At 36.0% G+C, this 21,719-nt stretch overlaps 1 protein-coding gene across 1 annotated transcript; it reads left to right on the top strand.

Moving 5' to 3' along the window:
• Positions 1 to 16,209: 16,209 nt before the first annotated feature.
• On the top strand, positions 16,210 to 20,751 carry LOC105032026 (NAC domain-containing protein 21/22). Its single transcript, XM_010906348.4, is given in 5 exon segments — positions 16,210 to 16,465; positions 18,480 to 18,497; positions 18,500 to 18,747; positions 20,150 to 20,621; positions 20,624 to 20,751. Coding segments are annotated over 5 exon segments (945 nt in total). The 5' UTR covers positions 16,210 to 16,281; the 3' UTR covers positions 20,647 to 20,751.
• Positions 20,752 to 21,719: the final 968 nt, after the last annotated feature.

Below are 21,719 nucleotides of genomic sequence, written 5' to 3'. Positions count from 1 at the left end.
TACCACATGGCCACTAAATATAATATTTTTATGGCGATCAACCATGATCCACATAAAAAGTTATAACATTAGTGGCGGCAGTAGTATGTGGATACTAAAAGGATCATTTTTGTGGTGGCCACAAAAAAATTTATCACTAAATGCTGATATTTAGTAGCGGCCAATATTAGCCCTTACAAAGACTTTAACATTTAAAAGCGGCCACTACATAGTCATCACTAATGATTTTCTTCAGTGGCAGCCATTAGTGATCCCCACAAAAGATGATATTTTTAGTAACAATGCTAAAATAGTAGACACTAAATGATACATTATTAGTGGCAATCAAAGAATGGTGACCACTAAACGATCCTTTTAGTGGCGGCTGTAGTAGGCTCTCATAAAAAATCAAATATTTGTGGCAACCATAAAAAGGTCGCCATGAAAGAGAAACTTTAGTGGCATCTATGAATGATTGGTCATTAAATATTGACTTTTTAATAGCAGCCATAAATAGCAGTCTAAAATAATAGCACTCTTAGTGGTGGAAAAATATGATGGCTAAATGATAGTTTTTGAGTGACAACTATCACAAAGTGAGTACCAAATGATGAAAAATTTTAAGACTTCTAAATTACAAAAGTATGGCGTAATTTTTTTTTTCTTTCATCGATGATTTACGAATCAAGATATGCAGCTTCTATTTATGATGGTGAGGTATGCTCTTGCACAATTCAGATTTGATTTCTCTTTTTACTTTTAATAGAGTTTGAATTATATCCTTTGCACGGAAGAATGATTGATCTTTTTTCATGACATTAACTGTTGGATCATACTTTGCACAGCTCTCAAAATACGACGTCAACTTCACGAGTAAGTGTGCAACATAATGATTGGGCTGACTTAGATCAACGGAATGAGACCAAGTTGACGTTTGACCTACTTTGTTTGGCACACGATCGACATTTGACCGACAACGTTCAACATTCAATCGATGTCTAACCGACGACTTCCTCGGCATTCGACTGACTATTTTGATCCCACAAATCTATGGATCAAACGACAGTTATCTGGCACGAGCATTAATCACTCGCGATCGTGAGGCATAATAGTCGCCCATGAACTATCCATTACTCGATCTTGATGGCAATTAATGAGGTAATCATCTAATAAATACCATAATCTCCACGTTTCAGATATTCAGGAATGAGGGTTGCATAGTAATGGCTTCTTTCATCCAATATAAAGCGGTAAGCAAAAAGAGACTAATTAAATTTTTTGATCACAAGTTTTTGGCTCTCGTTTTTGACTCACTACTATTCTCTTTTTCTGGTTGACTTAAGCAGCGAAGGATCTTCCGTCGGACAATTTTCGATAAGTAAACTTTATTTTGTAGATTTCCTACTGAAACTCAAGCGCTGCAACTTGGCTCACTGCTGACCATCTCGTTAGAGATTGGCAGCAACAATACTAATTGGTATTACCTTATTTATTTACTCCAAGTTATATATATTACAGGTATTTACGGACATTAAAATGTTATGTTCGAAATAAAAATCATCTAAAGGGTTCAATTGTAGAAGGATATCTTACAGAAGAATGTTTGACTTTTTGTACAAACTATCTACAAGGGGTTGAAAGTGCATTAAATCAAGTAGAAAGAAATAATGATTGTTGTATGAAGGAATTAAGCAAAGGATTATCCATATTTAAAAAAGTTGGTCATACTTTAGGAAAGGAGACCCCATATGAACTCACTAGAGAAGAATGTCTACAAGCTCATCTTTATGTTTTGAAAAGTTGTAATGAAATTTATCCATTCATCGAATAAGTACAATCATTTTATTAATTTAATTTATAGTTTAAATAATGTTAGTAATTAATTTTCTTTCTTATCTTCTTGATTTTTTTTGAAGTAGAGAACACAAATAATTAGTTGTCAATAGTTTGATAAATGCACATGCAAAGGAGGTGGACAATGTTTATGATAGAGATTTTTCAAATTGGTTCGAAAGTCAAGTAAGTATTATGAATATTTATACTTATATATTTATTTCTATTAATTGATTATTGACTTGAATATATTTTTATTTTTTTGGGATTGAATAGGTGACACAATTGTACAATTCTAAGAGTGGAGAAGTGAATAGACACTTATTGTCACTCGCTCGTGGTCCTATCCAGTAAGTGATGTGTTATAAAGCATGTGTAATTAATGGTTTTAGGTTTCACACTAAGGACTATGGAAGGAAAGAAAGACTCAAAGTAGTGGATTGAAAGAAAAGCTCTAACTCATGCAAAACTTATCAATGAATTGAAAGAATTAAACTAGCATAATGAGGAAATGAAAGATGAAATAAGACAATTGAAGAAGACGATTGAAGAGGAAAAGAAAAAAAATGAAGAGGATAGGTTGAAGTTTACAGCTTTTATGGAGGACATGAGGAGTAGCAAGATATCTCGAGGAACTTCTAATATGGTAAGTTTTACCTTTCTACTTCTTTTTTTATATATAGCTAATTAAACTTCTATATATATAGAAAAATAAGATCAAAATATTACTTATATAATCAAAAGATTGTAAAAAACATATTTTAGTTTGTTTTAATTTTTTTTGTGTAGTACACCATGCATGTTACTTTTTATCTTTTGCTTTCAGTTATATAATATTTTTTATCATCCAATGTACTTTTGAAATAGAAAAATAGTTAGATGAAGGACAAGATCATTGAGTGGTATGGATTCGAAAAATAGAAATTATAAAGTTTTAACAAGTATATTTGGCTGTTGTCTACTGTCTCAGCAAACTTGAAAATTTAGCAAATGATGTATAGGTTTTAACAATTGTTATAAGATGTATGGATATTTTGTTATGGTTGTCTTATAGATGTTTTTAAATTTTTTATTTTTATGATATTGAAATATTATTGGAGTGAGAATAAAATTCTTATTATCTTTATGTGAGATAAATTTGAAGGCTTTAAATATAAAAATAAATTATTATTTTTTTATTTATATTATTATATAAATTTGCAGCTCTTGCCACCTAAGAATACTATTAGTGGCAGTCACTTTATTATAGAATATATGATTTTTAGTGATCATATTAGACTGTCTCTAAAGATATATTAGTGACGACTATCATTGATTGTCATTATATATAGTTTTTTCAGTAATAGTAGGAGGCTGCCACTAAAGCTCTTTTAGTAGTGACCACTTACAACCGTTCCAAAAATATAATCTTTTAGTGATCAAAATATGATCGTCATTAAAATATTATTCTTTAGCGACCATTACTTAGCTATCACTAATAATATAATTTTTAGTGGCGATTACTTATGAAAGCCATAAAACTACTTCAGTGACAGCCACTACTGATCGTTGCAAAAGTTATAGTCTTTTAGTAATCAAAACATAGTTGTCATTAAAACATCACACTTTAGTAACTATTACTTGGCTGCCACTAATAATATGACTTTTAATGTGATCATTTATGAAAGCCACAAAAAGTACCCTTTTATGACCATAGCATGGCCGTCACTATAAAGTTCTTTTATCATATGGCAGCCACTTTAATTTGCCACTAAAGTTTGATCTTTTAGTGACTGGGATCCAGCCACCGCTAAAGAGATCTTTTAGTAACGGCCGCATTGTGGATCACTATTTATTTTAGTGATAGAATTTTTAGTGATCAATGTGGTAGTCACTATTGATTGTCACAAATAGATTTAATAATAATATTTGAAACTTTTAGTGATGATTTTGATCATCACTAAAAATTAATTTTTTTATAGTGAATGTAATTTCTTCTAATCAAATTTATCCTTAGAGAAGTTGGCTTTAGACTATCGTATTTTGCTTGTCTCCTTTATTTTTATTAGACCATATTTTGGATTAGTGATACTTATAAAAAATATTATTTGGCTAAAATTTATGTGCAAAAATGGAGGGATATAAGTACATCCGAGGGAATCCACTGACTCTTCAACTCCAAGGGTACCATGCCAATGCGTACTCCAGCAAGAAAAGGGATATAGCCTTGTAGGCATCTATGAGTACTCTCACCACAAGTAAAAAGGCCGGAACCATCTATCTCTATCTAATCATGCATGTCATCGTGATCATGTGTTGAAAAGAAAGATGTTGGTGTCTTCACTCCTTTCCCTTGGGTATAGGCCACAAGCATTTGGGCCATGGTATTTGGTATCGTACTCCCTTAGGACTAAGAATTGGGAACCAAGAGCTACATGCAATAAACGCAAGTTAATCCAATGATTGCTGCTTGGAAAAAATGATACTATAGTGGATAAATCCCTTTGCATGGTAGTGTATTTCGCAGGAGCAGTGAAAAAGATCAGAATGTGATGGGGAGCAATCATATGCATGGTGGAAGGACTTGGGAGGCAAAATTGGAGCCGCATGGCCGCAGGTTTAACACAGCTAGGCTGAAATGGCCTGGCAAAGTCCTTTTTTGAATAATAATAATAAAATAAAATAAAAAAAAAAAGAAGGCTAAGACTTGCCTAAGTGACATCAACAGATAGGAGGGTGACATAATTTTTGGAGCTTGTCATTGGATTTTTACAATTCCAAACATGGGCTGAGTTAACGGCTTCTGTGGCGCACTAGAGAGAACCTTTTAAGTCGGCGCATGTTTGGATTAGAATTCCAAAGCTAGTGGGGGTTGTTTATTTCTTTTATCTGTGGAATGTTCCCCTTTTTTTTTTTTTTTTGGAGGGGGCTTCTGCCGTTTGAGGCAACACTGTGACGTGATGCGGCAAAGGGTCTTACTCAAATAACTTGAAGAACCGATTCAAATTTTTAGAGGGCAGGGGTATAAGTACAACATGGCCAAAGTTGAGAGGATTAAATGGTATTTTTTTTCTTTTAAAATAATAATTCCTATTTTATTTTAGCGATATAGTTGTACACATGCTTTTTTAAGTAAACTATATTGATTTATATAAATAACTACAAAAGAAAATTATTTGTATTGATAATAATTATCAAAAAATAGTGTATGATCTATATTATAATATTTATTTATATATTATTAACTTGGGCTGATTCAAGTAGAGCTTGCTTGGTGGGGTCCAGTTGTTTGATGTTGCTGTGTTAGAGGCAAAAATGATAGGATCTTGGGAAGGTCTTGATTATGCAAGGTTAATACCGAAGGCCAACTATATTTTCCTTGAAGGTGATTTGGCGACAGTGATTAGTTGGATTTTAAGGAAGAACCATTTGATAGAGAACTATCCTATATTAGAGGATATTTGGAGATTAGTGGATTCCTTTATCTCGTTTCACACCTCTTATATCAACAGGAGACAAATGGAGCAGCAGACTGGATAGCTTCATATGTGGTGGATCATTCTGAAATAATTATTGACTTGATCGGATTTTTAAGTTGCGTCATTTAAAAGATATTTTACCATCTGATTTTTCTGGATGCACTCGTATTTGATGGACTTAATTGATTTGTCATCAAATGTAGAGCTTGATCGAGCTAAACAGTTCTAGCTCAGATAATTTCTTATTAGAGTAAGTCAAACTCAAGTCAAATGTTGAGATAAACATGAGCTATCTCACAAATAGCTTGATCATTTGCTAGCCTGACATTCTAAAATTCACTTATTGGGCTTGAAGCCCTAGGAGAAGTGGATTGGCACTAGTTTGGGAAGCAGCTTGTGGACTTGGTCCCAATTGTGTTCAGCTTGCATGAAGGCCCATTGGCTAAACTCCAAATTCAATACCAGCCAACGACCATCCAAAGCCACTAATCTAAGTACATTATTATTGGATCAATTAGATGCTAATTTACAGTAGTTTAAATAGGTGATATCTAATGGTCATTCCTTTTCTCTCGTTGAAGGAGGTTCCAAATTCAGGAATCAGGTGCTGCACCAAAGTATTTAGATTTGAGTAATTTATCTTGTATGGATCTCATGTAATTTATACAGGAATAATAAACCAACCAACTATTTATGCTTACACATATTGTCGGCTGATCCCATGAAATTATCAGCTCACCACAAAATTTTGTATATCAGTTGTGGAATGTAAATCCAATCTTTATACCATAGTTCCTTTTTTTGGTAGTTTGTACTCATGGATCCCAACAATGAGAATTCACATTTTGCATTTTTCTTCATGGCATTGCTATGATGGACCACCATGTCTAATAGAGACAGGTTTTGATTCTAACTTATGCTGTGTTTTTCTTCTTAGTATATATGGTTTTCAGGTGATTAGATCCAACATTGTTTCCTTATTAAGCATTTGTGTTTAAGTTTCCAAAATTTTGTAGCCCTATTAATATTTTCCTTGTGATTTGCAATTCACTTGTTTAAAAAGTGTTCTTTTTATTTTGGGGGGGGGAGATGTTTATACAACTCTAGTATGAATGCATCTCACAAAATCTGAAAAAAAAGGTCTTCCGAAAAGCTAGAGAGATTTTTCCCACATCGCTCCATACGATCCTTCAGTATGCTCGGCCACATAAGAAGCCATCAAGTCAGCAGCATTGTTGGCTTGGTGATACACATGACAAATATCAATAGAGAGACAACTCATCACACCTCAAATGTCATGAAGAAGATGGTGTAGCATCATCCATGATGGTTGGTCTCGAAGCCAAACAATCACGGTGGCCGAGTTCCCCTCAATAACTAGTCTCTTGACTTTAAGTCTTAATCTAGCAAATGTAACATCAGCCCAAGCCACCTATCGCTTGCTGCCAGAACCATGGTCCCAATAAAGTGATGTCTGCCAACAACCACGGACCTAGAGCCTGATCCGTGAATCACGACACGCACCCTTCTGCTACCTCTAACATTATCATCGAAGTTGACTTCATGAATCCAAAAGGTAGGAGCTCCCAAGTAATAAACACTAATCAAATTGTTGCCGGAGCAGCTAGAAAGTCTAAGATGTCCTTAATAGTCAAGGTTGAATAAATAGTGTTCTTGTTAAAGGGATGTATTTGAAGAAAAAACAATAAGCATGCCGTTGCTTTGTTCAATGGCACAGTTTCGGAAGAAAAGGAGTTTCAAAATTCTGCTACAAGTCAATCTAGTGGGCCTCCATTGGGCTGATATGGTTGTAAGTTAAAATTAGCGGCATCTAACCTCCCTGCTAATATGGCTATTCCAAACTTTTTCAGGAGATTTTCTGTAGATTGGCATGCTCAATTTGAATGCCTGTAAATAGCTTATATGAGAACTCTAGTCAAGAAAGATTTACTAATGCTGCAGTTGATACATGATCAAATCTTTTACTCATGCAGGAATTTTTTTAGGTCCTTAATGGTTTCCATAGGCTGCTCTAGGGCCATTGGTAGAGAAACTTATATTTTACTTGATAGGTTATTGTTCCTTCAAGAGCAAGGCAATTCAGTGGAAGCATTGTTGTTCCCTGTATTTGATCACCAAGTGATGTGGTTATAATTTCCCAAAAAACTGGTGCAGATACACTGACAACATGATATGGTAACAGTACTATCTTTGCCTCACAAAAAGAAAATGGTAAGATTTGCCTCAGTCATCAAAAGAATATAAAAATGTTTGCTTTTGTTAAAGACATATAAACACGATTAGTTTTACTGTGGTATGTAATCAGAAGTTGCATATATGGTAAGACCAGAGCCAGTGGATAGAATCAACATACAATCCCAATGTAAATACATCCAAAAAAAATCAGAAAATAAAATGTTTCAAAATGTTCTCTGAGCAGAGTCCAAAACGGTTCACAGCACCTCTCTAGGAACAAATCCATAGGAGTCTTTGAGGGAAGAACCATGCACCTAGAAGGGTATGTGCAATGGACTCCTCCAAACCACCATATAAACAAGCCAGGGGGCCATCCATTCCCCTTCAGCTCAGAACCTCCTTAGTTAGAAGGCGATCCCAGGCCATCTTCCAGACCCTCGGATGAGTACGTAGCCTCTAGATCCATGTGATAACTCATCTCTACGCAGGCTTGCTTCTAAAGAGGTCATACATATCTTTGGTCCTCACCCTTATGTTTGAAGTAGATCTCCAAATCCGTACATCGAGGATGATATATCGTGGCACTACAATAATCTGGATCCGTTCATAGCTACCATTTGTGCAGCCACTCATTTAGGTTTTTATCTGCATATATATTTTGTCGTCGATGGAGGATGATATCTTTGTTACAAAAATAAAATAGATTTTGTTGTGAAATGATATTAATAGAAAATTTTTCGGCATGGTATCTGACTGACAGGACATGGGAATATCTATGCAAAAGCTTACCGTACGTATTTCCACCGAGGGCATTTTGCCATGCCTTTTGTGAGAATTTAGCCTTGGTACTTTTAATTATTTGGAAACTGCCATTTGTTTTGTTCGTATGTATTGGAGAAATTTATACGCTTAAGTACCTTCTTTCGGCAGCTGGTCGTGCCTGTCTCGGAGAGCAAATTGTTCTCACGAGATTTTGCAATGATACGTTTCCTCCGTGGATAGGATAGGTCGTATTTGTTCTTCTTGTTGAGTAGGATTTGAAGTTTGATTTGATCTAATTTATCAACCAATTCAATTATTTAAGAAAATAATGAGCAAATTTTTCACACGATCTGTGATGGAAGTGGAGGACTTGAGCCATCAGATTCGAGCATGAAGCCTATTATTGATCTCTAGAGGGGGTGCAGAGGTGTAGCCCCTACTGTCTGGACCTAACTCGTTTTTGGAATTTAGTTAGTCCGTTTGAATATTTTGGTCTTTTCTTGTTATTTTAGGATTTGATTACTGTATATTGTAATCATGCTTTTTATTATTAGAGTCATGCATATTCTTTATACTTAATCTTTTAATATAGTAGAATCTCTCCTTGTCTTCACATGTGGATGTAGACCAAAGGCCGAACTATATAATCACTATATTTTATTTTTCTGCATATGATTATTTTTTGTTATTGTAGATTTTATGCTAATTAATAGATAATTTTGCAACACTTTCTTATTTTATCTCTAGACATGTTATTTTAGAAAAATAGAAGGATTTATCTTTGGACTCTAGTTTGACTTAATCTATGATAGATTTTGTCGAGGTTCAGTTTAAAGAAACAAAACCTCTTCATGGTTAATATTAGAGAATATTTGATTGGGGGGAGTTGGGGGAATGAGAATGGATGACTCTCATTCTAATAGTTTGATTGGAGGGAGCCTCATTTCGATTTCGAGATGAAATAAAAATGGCTCAATCTTTCTAAAACTCAATCCCAACTCTCTCCCAATATTTAAATCTCCATTTCGATTCTGATAACAAATCAAATATTTCAAGGTGTGTGTTTGGTTTATGACCAAAATCAGAATCAAAATAGATTAGAATGAGAATTGAAATAACTATATCCTCCAATATATTTGGTTGAATCGAAAAATAATTTGAATATTAAAGAAGAGTCGTGATTGGATTTTGAGAGATTGGGACATTCTTGTCCCCTCTTAAAAAAATTGGAATAAAAATGAAACTCCCTCTAACCAAATAGCTACAATAAGAACATTTATTCTTATTCTCATTCTAGAGTCCACCTCTTCCCAACTAAATATATCATAATTGGAATAGGAATAAATTAAAATCGGAGTTGGAATTGGAATGACCAAATCTCCTGAAGTATTTGGTTTATGATCGAAATCGAAATTGGAATAGAAATTTGAATTTTTATGAGAAAGTAGGGATTGAGTTTTAGATAGATTGAGCTATTTCTATTCCATCTTGCAATCGAAATCATAATCGAAACAAAATTTTTGATGAAATAGATAAAATGAGAATCATTTATTTTCATTCCGATTTCATATCCCAACTCTGATCAGCTCCCAGGATCACGAACGAACGATGGTTGTCAAAGTATCCCACCATTCTTTTGCAACACCACATGGAGCGTTGTCGGTGCAGCGTACATGTTAGATTTTGTTCAGCTTCACCGGACTCTGCATAATTAAACGCAATCACTCTGGCGCTGCTGGATAATTTATATTTTGGATGCATTTTTGCTCCACCATTTCGAAGAAATGACGTATAATCTCTTGCGGATAGAATTATACAACATATCATCGGATATTTTCCAGTCATTTCGACTTGTTCCAATGTATATGTCACTCGATTCTTTAATGACGACCTTACAATATCGTACAGAAATTTCAACCTTAGACATGCAAGCCCTAAAAACCACTCCATCACAAGTAAGCCCCTGTAGCAGCAGCCTTGTCGATGTCATTTGCATAAAGATAGTCCACCACCGGTGTAAGAGGGGAACTCTGGCATCTACAATCCAAGACTTTGTGGATTTTGCCTGATTCAATTTTTTAATGACCATACATGGATGCATTTTTTTTTTTTTTTTTTTCTAGGGCATCATGTGTGAGGATCTTTGCAGCATGTGTTTAGTTTCGTATTAATTGTATGCTGAAAAGGTCCTAGGTACTTGAGCGAAGGAGCCTAAATGTCAATTTTCAGTCAATCTTTTTGGATGACCTTTTAAATTACTACAAATACTATAAGAACGGGTCTGATCTATGATCCATATTTGACTAGAAAATATTATGGAATGAATCTTTTTAAAACTGAGCATGGTCGACCATATTATTTATAATTGGATCTAACAAGATTTGAATCCTCGGCTAGGTTAAAATGTTAGGACTTAAATAAAAAAAATATGTAAAGATCCATGCAGATATGTATTTAGTTTTACATTAATTATATATTTAAAAGATCTTGGATACTTAGGTATGACTAAGAAATCGAAATATCATCTTTCAATAGCCTTTTTATAAGAGATCCTAAGCTTATATTATGGCTTTGGATCTATTCTCTTTTAGTAACGATGTCTAACAATCCTATCATCTAATTGTTTGCAACTAGGTATGGCAATTTGATCTGACCCATTGGATATCTGATCTGACTCGATCTGAATAAGGCTGGTTTTACCTGACCTGATTAAAATTCGGATCGGATATGAGTTTTAGAAAAAAATTCGAAGCGAATACGAATAGGATATGGATAATAGAATGCCCCACCTTGAGTCCGACCCAATATATATATATATCCAAATACCCAACACAAAATTTTAGTCGTCTAAGCTTCCCATATTCAGCCACTCCACCTTTCCTAAGCTTCCATATTCGGCCACTCCAAGCCTTTCACCCGATCGGGACTCTTGAGGATGGAAAAAATAGAGGAAAAATTGAGAGAAAATGAAAGAAAAATAAAGAAAAATAAAAGAAAAGCAGAAAAAATAGAGAGATAAGGCTTTTTCCTACATTGATTGTCATTTTTTTTCTTTTACTTTTTTTTCTTTTCTTTTCATTATCTTTTTTAGAGATATGTGGGAAAGGAGAGCACTTGAGAGAGATTAGAGGGGTTTTCAGGTTCCGATTAGGTTTTTTTTCTCAACTATATGGGATTCTATTCGAGTTGTGGTGGTATGAGTTGGTTCCTTGAGGTTTTGAGAGCTTAATCTTGGTAGAAGCATGATATTTTGTAGGATTGGAGATTTTTGATGGAAAAGATTCTTCTTTGACTATAAAATTTTTAATTTATGGAGCTATATTCCATTGCATAATTTTTTTAAAAAAATTATATAAAGATTTCGGATATATCTGATCCGATCCGTTCTTGGAGCTCGGCCCGACCCGACCCGAGATGGGTATGGGGCAGATACGGATATAGATTTTTTGCTGATAGGATGGGTATGGATATCGATTGATTCGATCCATATCCGATCCGTTGCCATCTCGATTTGCAACATAGTAAATATTTTTTTTTTTTTTCAGTGGTTACACAATGGTAATGTCATGGTTATCATGTAAACTTACAGACTGAAGGTCTTCCAATATGAGATATATTTGTTTTCATGGGCTTTTGTTATTCTGATTGAAGCCTTTGCCGATCCACTTGCATGAATTGCTTAGAGAAAGAACACTTTGCTAATACGTAATCCTTGACAATCCTTACCCAAAAAAAAAAGAAAATAATCCTTGACAATGACTGTTAATGATGGGTCTGCACAATAATGTTTGCTTAATGTTAAGTACATTCATGAAAAGTAAAAGATAAACTTTCTATGTACCATCATAGAACACCTAGCATTTAGGAGTCCAAAATGTACCGCAAGGCCTTTTTCTACTTGACAATTCACTAAACCTGCATGGTTCAATAGACCAACCAGTCCTCTGTATTCGTTTTACCAGATACCAAATGTTGTTGCTTTGATTTTCGAATCAGTATTTGCTCTCATATTTCAAAGTTTGCTCCTAATGAAACATCACAGTTGGTTCATGCCTGTCATTCACAGCCCTTATATAAGGGATACAATTTTAATATGCTTTTCTTGCACCATAGTCATATGGACCTGCCTGTGTGAAAATTATTTGCCAAGGAGCTTTTGGAGACAATGTGATCACCATGGTTGCCAAAACTAATGTTAATAAGGGGAATAATATAATCCTTGGAGATTTGAGTAACATCTGCAAGCTATCAGTCTCTAACTTCTAGATGGAAGCAAGCCTCTGTTAATTATCCCTGGGGCGAGTATGACCCGCTTCATCTCCTTGTCACTGAAAGCAGGGGCCTGCCCTTTACATTTTTCCAAATTCGGTAATTTAAATCCCTCTTTAGTGGGTTGTGGTGAGGGTGATAGTTTATGTTCCCATCCACCTTAGGTTATCTAACTATATTGTCTCTTCTTCACAGGTTATCATGAGAGGTTCCATGAAGACTTAAACCCCACAAAACTTTTACAAACAGTTTGGCATCTCTTATTATCATCAGCAAGTGGAGATTGAAAATTTTTTAAGAAAGTTAATGAAGACCCTCTATTCTGACTATATGATGGAACTATATTAAACAAAGTTTTGTAGTTAGTAGAATGAGATGGTCTTTCCAGCATGTCGAACTAGTGGGAAGGCGGCAGTGGAGAGGTGCAGCCCTGGGCCTTCTCTGATCGTTCTAATCTGCAATGGAGAATGGAGATGAAATAGTGGATTAGATGAAATAGTGGATTAAGGGATCGGGATTCTGGATTTTGGGAATTGGGATATGGCTTTTGAGCCAGATTTGGGTCGGATCGATATAAACACGAGCTTACCGATATAAACCCGAGCCTAGGCCATTTAAAATGCGATCTCGATTTTTAGACCCGATTCGATCCATCGGGTTGAAAAAGATGATCCAAGTCCATTTTAAAGCAGCCAAGCTCAGACAAGCCGGATAGGGCGCTCGTGATGTGAATAGATGAGAAAGTCTTTGTGCATCGCATGCAGTGTAATAAAGTTGACGTGGAGCACACCATCTAATCATCTTGAAGCACGTAGCTATCACTTTTCAACGCACATTTAATACATGCAGTTTCGCGCATTTAATGCATGCAGTTTCGCTTTTTCGATTAAAATTTTAAATGACAAAAATGCCTCTCTTCTTCAGAAAAAATTGTGATACCCTATAGTCATATTATGACATCTCATAGTTAAATTATAACTTTCTACATACATGATGTTATAATTTTTCATAAAGAGAGAAGTATTTTCGTTATTGAAAATTTATGAAATTTTTAAATGATAAAAATATCCCTCTCTTCTTTATGATATCCAATGCAAGAAGTCATAGTTTGATTATAGGATGTCATAATATGACTACGGGATGTCATAATTTTTTCAAAAGAAGAGATATTTTTTTCATTCAAAATTTCAACCGAAAAAGCAAATCATGCGCGTTGAAAAGCGGAGGTTACGTGGTACAATCAAATAGGATGAAATATTTTTTCTACATCAGATACAGTGTACAAAGAATTACTCATGAACAGATCTAGCTGCGAGAATAAGGCCAAGCAGACTCTGATCCATTTAATGGCTTTTGTCATATGAAAGCTTAAAAAATCAAACTCTATGGCCAACGACAGGTGCAATAGTGGCCTGGATTAGCCTAATGAGTAACATCATGACCTCAAGTCAAAGGTGGAAGCATCTAATCCGTCACACGTTTGTTGCCATGTGGCACATGGTTGATTGCCAATGGTCCATGCAATTTCCTACCAACAAAAGATGCCTCTTTATTCCCCTCCATTGGTGCCTTGTGAGGCATTGGGCTCTCAGGTTGGTCTCATTAGCTTCTCAGCAACATGAGGCTGTAGTTGTGGACTCTTTCAAAGTGAAGTAGGGTGCTCTACCTGATATTACCCCAGCACTTGTTCAGGGGGAGATATTGTGAAGAGTTTCATCTTATCTTCACTTTTGAACGATGGAGCCAACTTCTGATAGAGATACTGTTCTATCTTTCAGGTGTTCTCATGGCAGCCATGGATTATATGGTCTATGCAACCTAGATGGATTCTTTGTTACCTGCTGACCTTGATTTGGATATCCATAATTGGGATGGATGGCGGCGCGCAATTGCAGGACACGTGCAGCAGCGAGAGAGATGACGGGTTTGCGCTGCAACTTTGTATGTCCATGCCGCGTGTCCATTTCATGTGATTGGAGGATTCCCCCCAAGGCAAAGCTAATACTTCAACCATCAATTCTCTCAGCAACCGTGGTGCTTTGAGTTGACCGCCACCTCCAATCCTAACCAAAGGTGGAAGTAGACATGGTTATTAGTTTCCAAAACTTTGGATATACATCTGGTGTTGTATTTTATGAGTCTACCCTGGATATCAAGGAAGTAGTTCTTATTGGGTCATAGAAACGTGAACAATCTAAAATCTCACCTAAAAAAATTAGTCAAAAAATATTATTTAAATTTTTAATCATATATAAATATTCAAGATCTATATAGTGCATAGCTGGTATAGGACTAAACACACATTCATACAGATTCTCCTACTTTCTCTATTTAAGTTCCGACATTCTTTTGGACTAAAGGTCTAAATCCATTCAAATCTAATCACAAGCATCCTGATTAGCTCATGATCAGTTCTCATGGGTGCATGCTACAGTATCTCTTAGTTTAGATAGGCCATGAGCCGAGTCCATGCTAATATAGTTACAATAACCTAAGATCTCATTTAAAAATATTAACCGAAAGATATTATTTTAATTTTTTATCCTATATAAATATTCAAGCGCTATTCAATGCATCTGTGTAGATCTTCACAATTACTATCTCTTCATAAATAACTTGGGCTTACGTGGTTATCCTTCGGGTCCGTTCAAAAAGTCATTCAAGTTCAAGCTGCGTAAATTTCGGACTGGGCTCAAAAGTTGGCTCATTCAATAGTCTCACTTGCATGCTGGCTATAATGGATAATTATGATCGAAATCGAGCCAAACTTGAATACGCAATTGATTGAACCAAACCAAACTAAAATTGCAGTCACCGTCTTCGTTGTCCATTCCTAATTTCGATTAAACAAAAACGCCCTTGCAAGTAGGACAGGTTTCACTCTTTGTTGTTTAAATAAAGGATCAAAATAAAAGTCACTGCCAGAAACCATGCGCATGTCGCAGTGCTAAGATTAGCTTTGGATGAGGGATTAGCAGCAATGCTACAAACACAAACAGCCCCAACCAACCAATGATATTTTGTAGTAACTGTTCGTTATCATATCAATATTCTGCATCGGATTTTTTTTTTAATCCAGATATCTAAACCAAATCCAACCCAACTTGGATCCCAACTCCCACCGGTAGAGTAAGCACAAAACATAATTCTTTTATAAAATTGGAACCAACTTGATCAACTCCTAATGGATCTCATTTCATCTCTTTAATTTTAATAATTTTAAGCTTGTAATGGTTATTTGTATCAAATAACTTGGTTTTTTTTTTTTTTTTTTTTTTTTTTTTTTTTTGTTGTTGTTGCAAACGAATGGATCTAGATCTTTATACATGACTAACTCATAATTCGATTTGGATTTGAAACTTAGACTTCGAAGCCAATTTGCAGCCCTGGTGACCTGTAGGAAGATCCATAAGAACCAACGTCAGCAAGGGTGGGTGCAACTCTTTTCCATAACCCAGGAGAAGGTGAGAAATTGCCGACTCTATCTGAAAACCTTCTGGGGTGATTGTGGTAGGGGTTGGCGGGCTATCCTCTGTAGGTCCACGTCATAATGCCACGCGGGAACCCAACGAGGACGAGTGCTGTCACAATCTACAGAAAAAGAAAAAAAAAGAAAGAAAAGAAAAGAAGACGTGATCACTGTTCCATTACATTCTTTCTTTCCTTCTCCTTGAATGTTGACTTGTAGTCTCTATTTATACACCTTCTTATCCCCTTTCTCCTCTCATTCTCTCCCTTTCTCTTTCTCTCTCTCTCTTTCTAATTCTTTCTTGACAATTGCTCCATGAGCTGCTTGAGCATGGTGGAGGCTAATCTGCCTCCAGGGTTCCGGTTCCACCCAAGGGATGATGAGCTAATTTGCGACTACCTGGCGACGAAGGTCGCCGGAGATCGCAGCGGGAGCTTTTGGGGCAGCCCAATGATCGTCGATGTCGATCTCAACAAGTGTGAACCATGGGACCTCCCTGGTAAGACTAGTTACCATCTCCTCCACCAATTGATTGCTTTGTGGAACCGATATTGGCATAGCACACAACATAGTTCTATATTTTCATTACATGGCTTTGTTTTTTGGCTTCATGAGTTTGGAATTCTCTCTCTATCTTCTCTTCACGTGTGGTGTATACATCTATATGCACTTCTCTTTGTTCCAAGAGTCATTTCTTATCATGGAATTACCATGTCCAGCGTATCCTATTCTGATTATTCCGACATGAAAACCCAGTGTGAAAATTCCAAGGCTCCAAGCAAATAATTGTGGGGTTGGTTTATCTCGAAGGATTCGGTATTGGATTTGAGAATCGTTCTTATTCCTTGTTGAAGAACCATCACTAGATCTTTTTTATTCTAGGGAAGGTAATGGCTCCGCTTTATTCAGATGTAATAGCTGAGAACACCATGTGCTGCCCTCTAGAAGTTCTATTTTGTCGGATTTGCCTCAATGCTTATGTTGAAAAGACTTGTTTTCTTAAAATATCCTGGTCCTGGCCTATAATTTTTGCAGCAGCTAAAAGACATTTTTGTATTAGGATCACGGATTGTTTGATTAACCAAAATCAGAATCGAAAGTGATTGGAATGAAAATTATATTTCTTAAAGTACCTGGTTCATGATGAAAATTGAAATTAATATTAAAATAAAAATTTAAATTTAAAAAAAAGTTAAGTTTAGATTTTGAGGAGATGGAGTCAATTTCTATTCCTCCTCCAAATCAAAATCGTAATCAAAACAGATCTTTTTTTAATCAAATGGTTGGAAAAAAAATCATCTATTTTTATTCGAATTCCAAGTCCCAATTCTCTTCGACCAAATACCCCCTAAGATCTAATTAAATAAGTTCCTTACAATAATATTTTAGTGCAAATGAATAATTATTTTTCAAAACGACCGCATCCCAATCTTCAAACTGGTGCCCTTCTTTAGGGCTTTCCTTCCATAACAGAAAATATTCTTGCGCCAGAATTTGGCCACTTTTTAACCTCTTCATGCTGTCTCGTTCCTTCCATGATGGCTTGCCAACTTTTCACGCTTTATTCGTCCTGCTCATTGGGAAATATCATTTTTCAAAAAAAAAAAATAATAATAATAGAAATTGGCGTCGCCCGAACTTGAACACGTGATAACCAACTACACCACGACACCAAGAACGGAATCTAGTGCACAATATTCAGTACTTTTTCTTAGACGTTGTTGGCCTTGGCTACATATAGGGGACCTCGATTGATCTCCAATCTCAAATGGACCACACGCGTGTTCGCGAAGCTATGAACCTCTTTGATCCCAGGACCTCGGTGCTGGTTCAGATAACTAACTTTCTAACAAAATGTGGGTCGAGATATTTGATGTCGATGCTGGAATCATCTTTGGGCCTCCGATGTGGACATGCTATTGCATCGACCATCGACACGATGACAAGCAATCTCTATCATGGCGTCAGGTTGCATGATGATTCTAACAAAAGCCATGGAGGGTTCATTGCATGCCACCAACTCCACAAACCTTTCACCCATGGGTCAACTTCCAAAGCAAACATATCAAGACATAATTCCATTGTTGCACGTTAGCATCACTTTATAAGATTTTCATTCATTGCTCTACCCAAGGTTACACATGGCAAGTACTGCAACTTAACCTAAGCATTCAAAATGCTAATTAGCAAACCAAAACACTGGAGGTGATCTCCTGATTATTACTTAGTTGCATGAGAGTATCAAATCAACTACAACCCTAACTATGAAAATTAATTTGTTTTCGATATTTCACACTTCAGCACCCCGGCAAAATAATTTATCCTGTAAATCCCTATTAATCACACATAAATTTCCTTGTATTGATGAAGTGAATAGTAATCCTTATGTTTGCTACTTTTGCATGCACTCCTACGTTGATGTACACCTTTTCTTTTTAACCTTTTTCTGCCCCACACTGGATTATTATTGAATGCTAAACTTGTGGGTGCTGATGCAAATGATTGTGAGTTAGAAATGGCTTGTGTTGGGGGAAGGAGTGGTACTTCTTCAGTCTCCGGGATCGGAAGTATGCGACCGGGCAGCGAGCAAACCGGGCAACCTTGACGGGCTACTGGAAGGCCACCGGAAAGGATAGGCCGATAGCTCGGAGGGGGGTGCTTGTTGGGATGAGGAAGACCCTGGTTTTCTATCAAGGGAGAGCTCCAAAGGGAAAGAAGACTGATTGGGTCATGCATGAGTTCCGCATGGAAGGATCCAGCGATCTGCCAAAGTTCTTCAAGGTGAATTTATAATGTCAAATTTTCTACCTACAAATAAGTTCTTCACTTCGGTATAGTTGCACCAATTATTCTATTATTCTTCATATTGTTTAGAAAAAAAAACAGTTAGTAGACTATTATCATGAGCAATTACAATAATGAATTCTCTAGTAGTGTTTCAGAAATCAGTAGATGGAAGATATAAACAACTGGGTTGAAGTAATTCAAGTTTTGAGTGCTCATATTGGAGCAATATTACAGTAGTCATTGCCTGAAAATTCTATTTATAAACACAAAAACATCTATAATGCAAAAACTAAGAGATCATGTTGGGCATAGGGAAGGTACAAGTTGAAAGTTCCCAACCAGAATCAAGACTATGTGGTAGATATCAGAATTAGTTTAGACAATTCAATATAGCAATTGATGTTGACAAGAAGAGCCAAATTCACTCTATGGTGAAACATAGAGTGCATATTAGGGGAGTTATTTATGAATCCAAGAGCTGCTAATGTTGTTAAATAGGTGATGATTCTAGTGAATATTTAGGGAAGTTAATTTACTAAATCCTAATATATAGCAAGCTTTTTTTCTGTAATATATTAGAAAAAGAACCCTTCATTTGTCTAGAGGTTGTTTCCTTCTTGCCATGAAATTTACTACTGCCGGACGTTCTCCGAGTACCAACTTTGGGGGGGTTATCAGTTGCTTTCATAAGTCCTGTCTATATTTATTTCAGACATTGTGTTCTCCTAACTATCTTCGTCATATGGAACTCCTACATTGCACCCTATGACACTTATCTGTTTACTATTTATTTATCCTCCCTATAGTCTCTCTCATTCACTGTCATGCCTAGCTAACTTTTGTCACCTTATGCAACACAATATAAGATTTCCCACTATGCTAGTATTGATATAGTTCTCCATGACAAAACAATTTAGTATCATTGTACCTAGACAAATCTCATGTTCACTTGATTTCTTGATTAACCTGCATCCTTTTCACTTAAAATAGACAGCAAGAATTATGATTTGTGGCTCAATCTGCTGAAATCTCTCTAATCATAGCCTAAAGATATAACCAAATTTGAAATTTAAAATATACAATTTCAAGCATTCATTAGCCAAACTGTAATGCCACTTGAGGACATAATTATCCATATGTTGCAAACATACCATATTGTTAATTAAGCATCTAGTAACTTAACCAAGTTTAAATCAGGTTGAGACAGAACTTCTAAACAAGTAATTTGTAAATCTCCATGCTTGGAAGCCATTGCAAGTGCTTAGTTACCTGCGTGATCCAACATCCCACACACTCCTTGTCATAGATTTTCCAAACTTGTCAAGATCAACTAGTGCTGTCATCATGCATAATATCATATAACCTATGTCTATTTCTCTCTTTCTTCTTTAAACAGGAAGATTGGGTCCTATGCAGAGTGTTCTACAAGCGCATGGGGATCTCCACCAAGCCAAGCATGGAAACAAGCTATGATGACACAGGCTCCTCCTCCCTCCCACCTCTCATGGACACCTACATCACCTTGGACCAAACCCCACAAAACTTTGAGGGGTTTGAGCAGGTGCCCTGCTTCTCCAGCTTCCCTCCAAGTCACACATCCCAGCACCCAAACCCCTTATTGGCCCCACACCTGCACCCAGTGGAAATAAGCCTGCCCTTAACCAAAGGCTTAGCCCAGTTGGGGGACTTGCCTGACTTGGGCTCTTGTGTGAACCCCCTCTCCACTGACAGAAAGGTCATAAAAGCAGTCCTAAACCAGCTCACCAAACTGGAGGGCAATCCAAAGGGGGAGGTGCCACCAACTTTGGCCGAAGGGAGTTTGGGAGGTTACTTCTCTGAGACGGGTCTGCCCTCAGCTTGGAATCCTTTTTGAATTTTCGTGAAGATTGGTGAGGTTTGTGAGGTGAAGGTATCTCCTATTTATAGGGAGTCACCTATCAAATTTGTACAAATATTCATACTTATAAGGTGTGAGATTGTTGCTGTTTTTCCTTGGAATTTCCCGAATGAATGAGTTTTATGGGAACATTGACAAATTCTACTAATGCGACAAAAAGGAGTAGGGTTGATAATTATTGATGACAAAAGTTTCTGGCTAGCTGGCTGGTCTAGTGGTGAAATACTCCACTCCATGTGAAGAAAGCTTGCTTTTGATTTTTGGGGCACAAGTCATGTCTTTCTTTGTTGCAGGTTGTGAGTCAAGTACATCGGATCATTCTACCAAGAAAAAAAAAAAAGCACATCGGATCATTCAGGTCGGTTCTCTTGCATATGAAGCCAATTTTATGAGATTTGGTAATACCAAATCTCTTCCATAGTATTAGTGTGACATGGACAATCTTATTAGAATGATTAGTTTAATGGTATTTTACAATAGATTATGTTTGTCATAATTTCTTCCATCATCGATCATTAGTTTGCGATCTTTGGTATCTTTGTAATCCTATTTCTTTTGTATGCATTTGAACATAAGTCTGACAAACTTCTCATCCTTTTACATTTCATAGATGCTTTATATGAAAATTATAAGAGGAAAAAATGCCCCTTGAATGGGGCCATGTTTTGAGTTTTACAAGAATGTGAAGTATTTCAATTAGCAACTGAGGTGGTCATAACCTTACCCATTCCATAGGTAAGAGTAAATATGAGAAAGGATCAAGTTATCATGCCTAATTTAGCACTGAAAGAATTATAATTCTAAAGTTGTTTATTGTTTCTAACAACCATCTCAAAAATAAGTAAGGCGGCAATGATTAATGAATTAGGTTACTCAGTTTTTTTTTTTTTTAATGGGTTATCATGATAGGATAATGAATAAATGTTTGAAGCAATCATCATCATAAGATTCTTTAAAAAGAATATCACATGCAATGGAGACAACCATATATTTCCAGGATTTTTCACAGGCTTTGGTTGTCTTCTTTAATCTAGTGAACTACCAGGAATCTTCTTATGAATACAAGGAA

This window comes from Elaeis guineensis, chromosome 6, assembly GCF_000442705.2.
Source record: "Elaeis guineensis isolate ETL-2024a chromosome 6, EG11, whole genome shotgun sequence".
In the NCBI taxonomy this organism is placed as follows: domain Eukaryota; kingdom Viridiplantae; phylum Streptophyta; class Magnoliopsida; order Arecales; family Arecaceae; genus Elaeis; species Elaeis guineensis.
Note: the sequence above shows the minus strand (reverse complement) of the source record. Positions and strands in the feature narration are given on the sequence as shown.